Source organism: Triturus cristatus, chromosome 6 (assembly GCF_964204655.1).
Source record: "Triturus cristatus chromosome 6, aTriCri1.1, whole genome shotgun sequence".
NCBI lineage: Eukaryota > Metazoa > Chordata > Amphibia > Caudata > Salamandridae > Triturus > Triturus cristatus.
The window spans coordinates 1,517,350,848-1,517,363,533 of record NC_140589.1 but is presented as its reverse complement, the minus strand read 5'-3'; the positions used below and the strand labels follow the sequence as shown (position 1 = coordinate 1,517,363,533).

The window sequence follows — 12,686 nt, the reverse complement described above, 5'->3', positions numbered from 1 at the left end:
GTTGCCAGTGCATCTTTAAGCTCTTTGAGTGCGAGGGTGCAAGCATGATTGAACAATCCCCTTTGCTGATTGGACTTACGCTCAGCTGATTTGGTAAATTTTTGATCAATGATGGAATTAATTCTAATAAAATGTTGAATAGAATCGGCAGTGACGTCAGCCTGCTCAAGAATCTCAATAATTTCAGATAAGCAGCTATTAATAATTAGATCAGACGTCATTTCCGCTTTGTCGCCTTTCCATCTTCAGCTTGTACCATTTGGTCTATGTGGTTCAATATTAGTTATAACCCCCGTTTCAGGTACAGGTTTTTTATTCCATATAGTAACCTCAACAGTAATACAGTTATGGTCGCTAAGCATTATATCCATGACCTTAGGTGCCAAACTCCATGGGACAAGGCTCGATGACAAACTGATAAAATCAATAACAGTATTTGCCCCCCTCCCAGAAAATGTGGGAATACTCTCACCTAGATCATTCTTTTCATTGACCAATATTTCCATATCATGTGCCGCTAAGAGATGGTTCAGGGATTCCCCATAGTTATTATGAGGGAAATGGAGATCCGCATCCCCAAAGCGGTTTGTGACCCCACACGTACAATGGTTGGAGAGGGGACATACTGCAATATTAAAATCCCCCGCCAGAATATATTCAAACACAACATTTGAACCCGCTATAATATCAATCAGAGCACTACCTACTGCGTCTACCACCAGGTGCCTGGTGCTGTCAAAGATATTATTATAAAAATTAATTAAAAGAATATTTCTTCCGTCCCCCTGAGAAAGCCTAAAATCTGGGAGTGAGCCCCCACTAAAACATGTTTTTTGACAATAATGGGTAGTTTGATAGAGATCAAAACCAGAAGCCCTCCCTTAGCTCTACCGGAAGTAGATGCCATAGCAGGTAACTGGTAAGAGACAAAACCATTGTAACCGGAGAAATTTTTGCACCAGATTTCCTGGAAACAACAGATATCGAAAAGGTCGATAAATTCTAACCACCCCAGACTATCTTCTTTGGATGCTAAACCCGCAACATTGCAGCTGGCTAGAAAACTACTCGAGGACCCAGTAGGTGTTTCAATAACTTCATCGTGGTTAAAAAAGCTTGGACTCGGGCAGTGGTTGTCTACTACAGGCAAAACCCCACTTCCTCCCTCAGCATCACCCACGAAGCTGGATATCGCGCAACAGTCAAGAAGCACATTAACATTAGCTGGGGGCCCTATAGTAATTCCTTCTGACTCTACTCCACAGAATACTGTTCCAACTTCAAGCAGCGCCTCATCAAGAACCAGTCAATCATTAGAGTCTAAAACACTCAAGGGTTGAAACCGGTTGGATGTAACCACCTCAAACCTACTGGGCACACTAGAGGCACAGCCACTACCACTTCTAAAACCATTGGGGGGGTTGATCAATTGAATGTTGATAAAAAAATCCCAAAGGTCTGAGTAAGATTCCCTGGTTGTTCAGGGGTCGAGAAGTGGCTCTGAGCAAGATAGTAGTAGCAAGTTGGGGATTTTTAAGGTTAACAATTACACAATCACCACTAATACTTTTGTGGGAGTTCCCAATCCAGTTGGCTCTGGTAGTGGTTAGAATTTGATCGGAAAAAGCTACTGGGAAACCGCACTCTCGGTTAAGCCAGGCCACAGTTTTAAACTTCAGGGACTCGTGGGGTTCTAGGTTGCTGCGAATCCCGGTGTCCGAGAGTGGTGGAACGTTGGTTAAAACCACCACATATGGTGCACAATCCGGGGGTAAGTTAGGTGTCGGGTATCCATATCGTTTAGACTTCGCTTCGATGTTCACTGGCTTGACAACTGTCGCAGTTTTAGTTGGAGTACTTAAACACACCACTGGGTTCGGTACAACTACAGTAACTGGACATGAACCCCCATTAGGTATCTTAAGGGTCTCCATTACAGGGCCATTGACCTTTATAGATTCTTTTGGGCTAACCTTTGACCCAATATGTGAATTCAAAAGGCCTCCCAACCTCTTTACTTCCCCTGAAAGAGTATCAAGTTTGTCCATTAAGGGTTTAATAATTTTATCAAGCTTTGCATCTATAATGCTAATCAGGAGCTCTAGCTGCTCAGGGTCTAATTTAACTTGAGAGTTGTTAATTACTATACCTGGGTCACTAACAACACACTTGGGTGGGGGGTCAGATCTTTTTTTATTATGATTCCCCCCCTGTTTTGGAAGCGTTATCCTACCTAAACCCCTCCCTGATCTTAGTACTCTCTGGGCTCTCGGAGCAGGAGAGTGTGGAACTGGTGATACATGGGAAGACTCTGGCGTGATCAGGTTGGGGTCTAGTTCTACATGGGTAACCGTAGTTGAAGGTGCAGGAAACTCCAAGTTATCACTAACATCCCCTAATGTGGTGGACAGGGAGATAGATGAGTTAGGAGCGCTGGGTAATGGGGCAGAGGTACTTCCCCGACCCAAGGATTGTCGGCGCTCTTTATTAATTTTGTCGACTACTTTAACGAGATAATTGTCAAGGGTAGCTGAGGTAGGACGTGCGTTCTCCTTGTTAACTTTAGACATCTCTAGATATGCATACAGCCAACTTGTGGTTAAAAAACCGAAAAAAGCCTTAATTGGGAGCTGCCAGTATCCCTTAATACACTTATGTTAAAACACTATCCTACATGCAAACAGATAGCAAATGGGGCACAATAACAATCCCTAGATAAAAGACCTAATGATAAGATGTTCTATTACCCAGTTCTGTGTGGGCGTTTTCAAAAAGTCAAGGACCAAAGTCTGTGGCCCAGCCCAGCCTCGTACTGCCCCGGACGGCCACAGACGGCCCACCCTTTGCCCGGGCTTTGCCCGGCGTCCGCGACGCGGAGGGAACTACCGCAATTTATGCGCCTCCGGGCGCGCTGGTCCTGGAAGTGGGTGGGCGGTGCAAACAAACAGCGTCAGAGCCCCAGCAGCAGAGAAGAGGTATGTCCGCCTAGTCCCCTCCTCAGCCCGTTAAGATGAAGTGAAGTCCCCACTCCTTAGTGGGAACTACCGCAATTTATGCGCCTCCGGGCGCGCTGGTCCTGGAAGTGGGTGGGCGGTGCAGGATGTTGGCGCAGGGCTTGCTGGGAACTGTAGTCCCCCCCCCACAGCGGCCGTGAAGCTGGCAATCCCCGGCGGCGGGAGGAACAAACAGCGTCAGAGCCCCAGCAGCAGAGAAGAGGTATGTCCGCCTAGTCCCCTCCTCAGCCCATTAAGATGAAGAGAAATTCATCATTAAATGCAACTCTTCTGTATGCTATTCCCCTGTATGCCACTCAACTCTTCGTCACTATAATGTACGTCAGCAGCACTCAATGTTATTACACTCTACACCACTCCAATGTATGCTACTTCTCTGTATGCCATTACAGTCTGCTCCAATACACTGTACCCCACTCCACACTATTGTATTCCACTCTAAAACACTGCACTCTACACCACTACACTATACGCTACTCCACTCTATGCCGTTCCAGCCTACGCTATTCTTCTGAAATCCATTACGCTATTCACCCCTGAGGCGGAAGCCGGGGGTCTGCTTTAAGCTTTTAAAAACTGTATTTTTGCACTGTTTAGTTTGTTTTTTTTATCGCATTTGCTGTCTTACCTGCTGCTTTTGCTTCGCGCTTTGCTGAGGGAAGGTCTACCTCCTGGCACCGTCACCTCTCACGTGACCCGGGGCCACGCCCCTTTTGTTTAGCCACGCCCCCTCCGGAGGCTTGAAATCGCCGCGCCGAGCTTCCACAGGTGCTGACACGCTATTCACCCCTGAGGCGGAAGCCGGGGGTCTGCTTTAAGCTTTTAAAAACTGTATTTTTGCACTGTTTAGTTTGTTTTTTTTATCGCATTTGCTGTCTTACCTGCTGCTTTTGCTTCGCGCTTTGCTGAGGGAAGGTCTACCTCCTGGCACCGTCACCTCTCACGTGACCCGGGGCCACGCCCCTTTTGTTTAGCCACGCCCCCTCCGGAGGCTTGAAATCGCCGCGCCGAGCTTCCACAGGTGCTGACACGCTATTCACCCCTGAGGCGGAAGCCGGGGGTCTGCTTTAAGCTTTTAAAAACTGTATTTTTGCACTGTTTAGTTTTTTTTTTTTATCGCATTTGCTGTCTTACCTGCTGCTTTTGCTTCGCGCTTTGCTGAGGGAAGGTCTACCTCCTGGCACCGTCACCTCTCACGTGACCCAGGGCCACGCCCCTTTTGTTTAGCCACACCCCCTCCTACCCCCCTTTACTATGTTCATTGTTCGGAAGCACAGCGGACGGGCGCAGCGGGCACTTCCTCGGCACGCCGAAGACACGCCAAAGACTAGCCCGTCTGTGCCCGTCCGGGCCCGGACGGGCATAGGGCAGACCACTCTGCTTAACACGCCTAGCCCCCGGGCCCCGTCACACAGGTATTCGCGGGACACACTGCTTGCACTACGCACGGCCAGACACTCCAGCTGTTGCTACTATTGGACTGAAGGTTCCATATTTAGACATTGTCGTGTCTGTCGCCCGCATAACACCCGTAAGGATCCTGACCCATTAACTATGGCTCTGCTTAATTGCAGGTCACTGCCTTGTCATGCTACGGAGGTCCACTCCGTCCTTGAGGACCACAGTCTTGATGTCTTATTCCTGACGGAAACGTGGCTGACTTTAGGTTCCGATCCCGACATCATCAACGCGCTCCCCCCAGGATACCTCATGTTCCATCTTGATAGGCCGGATGGGAGAGGGGGTGGAGTGGCCATTGTCTATAGAGACACACTCTTATGCAAAGCAGTAGACTGTGGCATTAACAACGCTGAAAGTTGTCAGTTTACCCTTTGCATCTCCTCCACTGTCTCTATCTCTGGTCTCCTTGTTTATCGGCCTCCCGCTACGTTAGGGAACTTTGTAGATTCTTTCATGGAGGCCGTTATCCCCTTGGCTGCTGCTTCGTCCAACTTTGTCATTCTTGGGGATTTCAACTTCCATTTTGATGACCCCAATGACGTAGTAGCAAGGGATTTTTTAAGTTCGCTCAGGGCATTGGACCTACATCTAGTTAATATGGGAGCCACTCATATTAGAGGTCATCAGCTTGATGCGGTTTTTGCCAATTCTGCGAACCTATTGGCTCTCCAGACGCTGGCTCTCCCTTGGACTGATCATCATCTTATTCCGTTTAGCTGGTCGCAGGAGAACCGGAGTGACTCCGCACCTAGACAACATATTGTGGAACGACTCTGGTCGAAGCTCCCGGTGGACAGTTGGGCGGAAGAACTGGCTAAAACCTGTCCTCATCTGGTAGATGACCCCAACATTGCTGATCAGCTCTTGGGCGAATGGCTGACTAATTCTCTGGACCTTCTGATCCCGAATAAAAGGAGACTCGTCAGGGAGAGAAGAACTGGCTCAGCCCCCTGGTATACCCCTGAACTTAGGTGCATCAGAACCTCTTGTAAAAGGCTTGAGCGTGCTTGGAGGCGAGAGCAGACGGAAGAAAGCCGGGCCAATTACAAAAGGGAGCTGAGGAAATATAAAAGCGCACTGAAGGACGCTAAAAAGATTTTCTTTAGTAACAGGATCGAGAGAGCAAGCAATTCTTCTGGAGAATCGTTTAAAATCTTTAAGGAACTCCTGAAAGCCCCAGTTCCTCCAGTACGGCATGATAACCCCAAAGAAAAATGTGAGGAACTGGCTAGTTTCTTCCATTCTAAAATAGAGAAAATTTTATTTTCCTTACCCACTATTCCTCATTGTCATGAACCGGTTATTAGCCGCACATGTCACTCGATTGAGCTAGCATCTTTTGGCCCCTTCTCGGAGGAGGAGGTGACAAAAGCCCTGTTGGAGATGAAGAGTGGCTCCCCGAGTGACCCTGTTCCCATAAAACACCTCAAACTCGTGGCTAACACCTTGTCCACTCCTCTTACTGATCTCCTGAACCTCTCACTCGCTCAGGGCACAGTGCCCCAGAGATGGAAAAAGGCTGTGGTGAAAGCCCTATTGAAAAAACCAGGACTGGATCCATCCAATTTGACCAACTTCAGGCCTATTTCACTTCTGCCTGGTTTTTCTAAAATTGCAGAAAAGTTGGTCAACCGTCAGCTCTCTTACCATCTTGAGTCTAACCACCTGCTAGGAGACTCCCAGACTGGTTTCCGCCCCGGCCATGGAACAGACACTGCCCTGCTGGCAGTAGTGGAGGAGGCAAGGAGCACTCTGGATACAGGAGGGTCAGTGGCAGTGATCCTCTTGGACTTGAGTGCTGCCTTTGACACCGTGAGTCATCAGGTGCTCCTCCAACGTCTGTCAGAGGTAGGTGTCTCAGGGACGGCCCTGAAATGGTTGGAATCTTTTCTTTCTGACCGTTTCTACCAAGTCTGGGAAGGGTCAGAGCAATCTGCCCTTATCCCTCTTCAATGTGGAGTCCCGCAGGGCTCATCATTGAGCCCTACCTTATTTAATATATATATGACTCCACTTGAAAGAGTGGTCGCCCCCTCGGGGGTGAAGATCATCAGCTATGCTGATGATACTCAGCTGGTGGTGGGCCTCACTCAGCTGGCGGAACATCCTGAGGTGTTACACGACTGCCTTGCCGATGTTTTTCGATGGATGTCTATCTCCGCTCTCAAGCTTAATGGAGGTAAAACCGAGCTGATGCTCCTGGGCAACTCCAGCCCCTCCATTATTGCTAGCTGCTGGCCCCGGTCTCTTGGAGACCCACCATCCCCCAAGAAGGAGATCAAGTCTTTGGGAGTATGGTTGGAAGAAGACCTGTCCTTCAGGACTCATGCCAGGAAGACTGCAGGGGTCTGCTTTGGCTTACTGAGATCAGCCCGAAAGGTGCTACCTCTGCTTCCTGATCCAGCAAGGAAGCTATTGATACGTGGCCTGATTCTATCGAGGCTCGATTATGGGAATGCGTTGTTTCTCGGTGCTCCTGAAGCGACCTTCAAAATCCTCCAACAGGTGCAAAATGCAGCTGCGAGAGTCCTTATGGATATTTCCAGGAGGCAGTCTGCTGCCCCGGCCCTCAAAGCGCTTCACTGGCTCCCCGTGAAAGAGCGGGTGAGATTTAAAGCGCTATGTACAGCCCACAAAATTCTACATGGCAAAGGCCCCCCCATCCTTGCTAATATGGCCCGTTCTTACAAACCTCCACGTCTGCTTCGTTCGGACCAAAAACACCTCTTGCAGTCAGCGAGAGTAAGAAGAGCTCGTTCTGGGGGCAGGCGCTTCTCTGTGCAAGTGGCCTCCCTCTGGAACTCTCTCCCCCTCAAGATTCGCTCAGAACCTAAGATCCTATCTTTTAGGAAACTTCTTAAGACTCATTTGTTTCCTTAGCAGTGATTAGCTGTGTCTTCCTTCTGATCTTTTTGCGCCGGGATGCCCCTGGGTAAGCTGAGTGCATTATAAATTTCATATTATTATTATTATTATTATTACACTATACCTTACTTCACTTTATGTCACTCTACTATACACTATTCCATTGTATGCCAATACACTCTATGCCACTACTCTCTATGATATTCTACTCTATGCCATTACAGTCTGCTCCAATACACTGTACCCCACTCCACACTATTGTATTCCACTCTAAAACACTGCACTCTACACCACTACACTATACGCTACTCCACTCTATGCCGTTCCAGCCTACGCTATTCTTCTGAAATCCATTACACTATACCTTACTTCACTTTATGTCACTCTACTATACACTATTCCATTGTATGCCAATACACTCTATGCCACTACTCTCTATGATATTCTACTCTACGCTACTCAGCTCTATGCCACTCCACTCTACCCCACTATTGCATTGTATGCCACTCCAGTGTAAGCCACTCCAAACTAAACCACTCTACTCCATGCCACTCAACTGTATGCTACTTCACTTTATGTTATTTCACTGTACCCCAATCTACTTGAACATACTCCATTTTATGCCATTGCACTATACAGCACTACAGAGTACACCAAACAACTCTACACTATTCCACTATACGCAACTCCACTGTGTGGCCCTCCACTCTATGCTATTCCACTGTATGCCAATCTGTTGTACTGCACACCACTGTACGCCACTCTAATATACGCCAATCCACTGTAGATCACTCCATTGTATGCCACTGAACTTTATGTTACTTTATTTTTGCCATGTCCACTGTGTGCCACTCCACTCTATCCCATTCCACTCTATGCCACTCCAGTCTATGCCACTGCACTCTATGCTAGTACCCTCTATGCTACTCTACTCTAAGCTATTACATTGTACGCAACTCCACTCTCACATCTACAGTATTCACTATTCCACTCTATGCCACTACATTCTGCACCTCTCTACTCTACATCATGCCACAACATGCTATTCCACTCTACACCACTACACTGTATAACACTCCACTGTACAAGACTCCACTATACGACATTCCACTCTACACCACTACACTCTATAACATTTCACTCTACGCTATTGTACTATATGCCATTACACTGTACCTCACTCCACTGTACACCACTCCACTCTATGTCACTGCAATTCCACTGTACGCTATTATACTGTGCCACACTATGGTCTAAGCCACTCCACTCTTCCTCCACTCAACTGTATATTATTCTAATGTACACCGCTCCACTCTACAAAACTCCACTCTACTCTATTCCACTGTACACCACTACACTATACGCCATTCCACTGTATTGCACTGCACTGTACAACACTCCACTTTATGCCACTACACTCTGTGCTATTCCACTGTACAAAATTCCACTGTACCACATTCAATTGTACTTTACACAACTCTCCTCTACTGTACCACATTCTGCCTATTAACACTCCACTCAACTGCAGTAAACTCTCTGATTTCCCATATTTTTTAATCACAGATAAAAAAAACAAATTTAATGAATAAAGCAAAGGTTAAACCTTTGTTATATTTAGTAAAACGTGTTTTATTCTCTTGTTACAAACCAATCTTAAAATACACAAACACTGGAAATTAAAATGTATGGACCACTTTTAAAGTTATATTACTTCATTTACTCTTTAGCTACAAACACAATTTAAAGTACATAAAAATTAAGCCTGGGCGGGTAACTCCGCTCTGCCAGCGGAGTTTACAGAGTTTTGCCTACTCCGCGCTCTGTTGCAAATGTGGAGTTTAGACAAAACTCAGACTGCGGTGGAGCGGAGTTAGCCGGCCCCTCCACCCTCCCTAATAAATTATAATTCTGGACAAGGACGAAGAAGGAGGGCCGCCATGGCGAGGAGGAGGCAGCCACAGCAGGTAAGTGCCTTTAAAGAAAAAATTATAATTAATGAGGGAGGGGGAGCGAAGCGGAGTTCCACTTAGTTTTTTCCAACTCCGTGGAACTCCGCGTAGAGGCACTACGCCAGCTCCGCTCGGGCTTAATAAAAATGTACATTTCTAAATTTATACTTATACCTTTAGTTCATAATTTACGCAATTCCATCAAATTATTATAACTTCCACACCTCCATTCACATTGTAGTCAACTCGGTAGCCGCACTACATTAACTATAACTCACCACTCTACTAGGCACTGTGTTCTCACACAAGATATGATTTGCAATGTCATAATTATTATCGTAAATAGTATTTTACATGGTATGACTGATACAATATAAAATGGTATAAACAGGGTATGGAGAAGGTGTGAGTTATAGATATTATGTCCTCCCGTGTGCAAAGAAAATGTGAGGAAACTCATTTCAGGTCCTCTTTGAACCAGAACTCAAGCAACTAGCACTGTTTTTGTACTGATTGGTGATCGTCAGTTGGGTGCAGTTTGGTTCCAGTGACACAGTGTGCATGGGACCCATGTCTGAGTATTTATTCTGGTGAGAGAGGACCCGGCTCGGCATTTCAGGCTGGACTGTTCCATTGGAGCCGGGTCAAGACTGGTTTGCAAATGGCTGGGAAAACATTTTTAAAACAGTTTTTAAATGTGTCTCATTTTATTGAAATAAGGACATTAACTAACAGTTTTCCTTTTAATTGTTATGCCCACATAAACATTATTCTCAATAACCTACTGCAATATTTGGCAACAATAAATGATAATTCCAACAAGCTAATTTGTGTGAATTAAACGTCAAGAATGATCACAAACCCAAGACCAGATTTAGCAAGTCACACAAACAATTAAAGTAAAGAATTCTTGGGTTATGGAGTGTCCAGAAGTATACTGGAAATGCCAGAAAATATCGGGTGTGGCAATGACCATCACAAACGCACATGACAGAAATATTGAAAAATGTTTTTGAACGGTAGCCGAGACTTTGACCATAACGATGCACTTCCTGGCTACTGTGCATGTATCTAGGAAATGCTGGTCCTGCCAATTTTCTTTTAGCCTTCCAGTAATGTGTTTTGTTTTTCTCTTTTTATATCACAATGATAACAGAAGTGTGCGTTTTTTTACTTTAGAGGAAGAGTCGTGTTTATAATAATGACAAGCCGGTAACCCCTGAACAATAGCTGGCGCGAACACTGACAAAAAGCAAAGGAAATTCTCGAAGGAACACCCTCAGAGGTAAACACCGGAGACACAGTGGCTACTTACGCTTTTTCCAGACATGCGTCCCTCGACATGTTCTGCGCCAACAGGTTTGTCGCCAGATTGAAAATCTCATCTGCCCATTCCTGAAGAGACAGAAAGTAAAGGCGCTACTTAGATGAAGGCAAAATAATTCACAAGCATTATTTAATCAATTAATCATTTAATCACATCATTTCTTCAGTTCTAGATGAGTGTGTTCATTTAACGTCAGACGTGTGATGTAAGCCTGCACTGTAGCGTTTTATTCCCCAGGATTCCTACGAAGCAAAACGGTTATTTAATATTTACACTTTCTGTGCATCAGGTTTAATAAGCACATATTCCAGGTCAAACTTTATTTCTAAACTGGTTCCAGGATGCTTGTTTCCAGTCCAGGGAGGACCTAGCTTGGCATTTCGATTGGACTGTCAAGAATGATTTGCATATTACTGGGTCTAGACTGGGGTGGTATGGTGAGCAAAAGAACAATGGATTTAACCCAGATCTCTTGACTTGGGGTGAATATTTGATTTACTCAACATTCAGTCCATTATTTTTTGCAGTAGCGCTTTCGCCCTAAGTGGGATGAATATGCCCAGGTGGGGGTCACCTGTTGGCTGTGCCATTGGATTCAAGCTAGCCTGGCTGATGAGGGGCGAAACCCTGAAACCGATCCCAGGTTGCTTGTTTCCGGTCCATGGAGGACCCAGCTTGGCAGTTCGGGATATACTGCTCCCATGCGAAACAGGGTCAAGACTGACTTTTATATGGCTGAGTCCAAACTGTGGTGGTGTAGTGAGCAAAAGAACGATGGATTTTATCTCTTGACTGGGGTGAATGCATGATGTATTCAGCCTTCCGCCCATAATTTGTTTGCATAACTTTATTTTGAGGCACATTAGCAAACTGTCTGGACTTTTCGGGAAATTAATGAATACTTCTCTAACACTTTTGGCAAATGAAGAATTTGAGTGTGGATTTTTAAACTCGGCCAATCATACACATATATTTAGGCGTGAAAAGCTGGGATGAGTATCACTCTGCAACTGCTCCCCAAGTAACGCCGGAACTTGAAACACTGGAAATCACAGTGCTACGCTTAAAACTTGGGTGGAAAAAAGCGTGAGGCAGGAAAGGTCCCTTTGCTTGGTGCCAGAGCTCGAAGTTATGGCCGGGCTTTCAATTAAGGACCGATTTCCAACAGCTAAAGCGAGACCTTCACATCTTTTTTAGGTCTCACGTTCAGAGAGTATTAGTTCTCTGGCGAGAGCTCATGTCATCAAACATCACACACAGCATATCACAGAGCACACAAAGGAGATTTTGGTTGGCCCCTTTAAGTCACAAGCTACTGAGGTTCAGCTGGCTTTAGGCTTTAGGGTCGTCCATCAGTTTTGGTATCATCGCACAACGTTTCCTAACTAAACTTTTTTTAAAGTAGTCCAAACACGTTGCTTTTAATTTGAATGTTTGTTTTTTCCTCTCTCTAACCTTAGACTCCAATTTTAATTTTTCAGGCCGGCATAAAGTGTGTTTTCCCCTCTGTTTTTGAAGACTCTTTGTTCATGGGCTTGGGAGTGTCTTCCTATATATAATACTGGACCTTCATTGCAGAGGGGCAAATATCTCTTTTTAATGATCACACTGTAGGTCGATTCTGTTGCTGTCTTTATAATTAAAAGGATATTTTAGAATGTCAAGGGGACAAAAGATCTATAAGGGCAGGCGGCAACTAGGAAGGCCAAGGAAAGTGACATACATTTTTTTAAAGGATAAATAAGACACTCTGACTGTAGTGACCTTCATTTGTTTGAATCTAGACTAGCTATACAAAGGTTGTCATCCACTTGGAGTGTTTTTAATTATCATACTCAGAATTCTAAAGGTTTCTGTCAGATCAATAAAACCCCTCAGATATAAGTCCCGCTTCAACCTTTGACGTTAATTAGACCATGTACAAATCACTAGGATTACAAGGATTTGCCAAATAAGATTTTTTATATCCAGACTAGAGACATGAATATCAAAAATAAAATCCTCCGCAAATAAAGTATCTAACATTGAATATGTGGGATAGGTTAGTGCTCCAGCCACGTGTGAAGGTGT

The 12,686-nt window shown here is 45.4% G+C and overlaps 1 protein-coding gene across 3 annotated transcripts in view; it reads right to left on the bottom strand.

Annotated features, from left to right (window-relative positions):
- Positions 1-12,686, bottom strand: part of PLCB1 (phospholipase C beta 1) — a 2,173,917-nt gene that overhangs the window by 1,160,209 nt on the left and 1,001,022 nt on the right. For all 3 annotated transcript variants that reach the window (XM_085612648.1, XM_085612647.1, XM_085612649.1), the window contains exon 5: positions 10,605-10,684. In XM_085612648.1, coding sequence (XP_085468774.1) covers positions 10,605-10,684 — 80 coding nt within the window. The remainder of the gene's footprint in view (positions 1-10,604; positions 10,685-12,686) is intronic.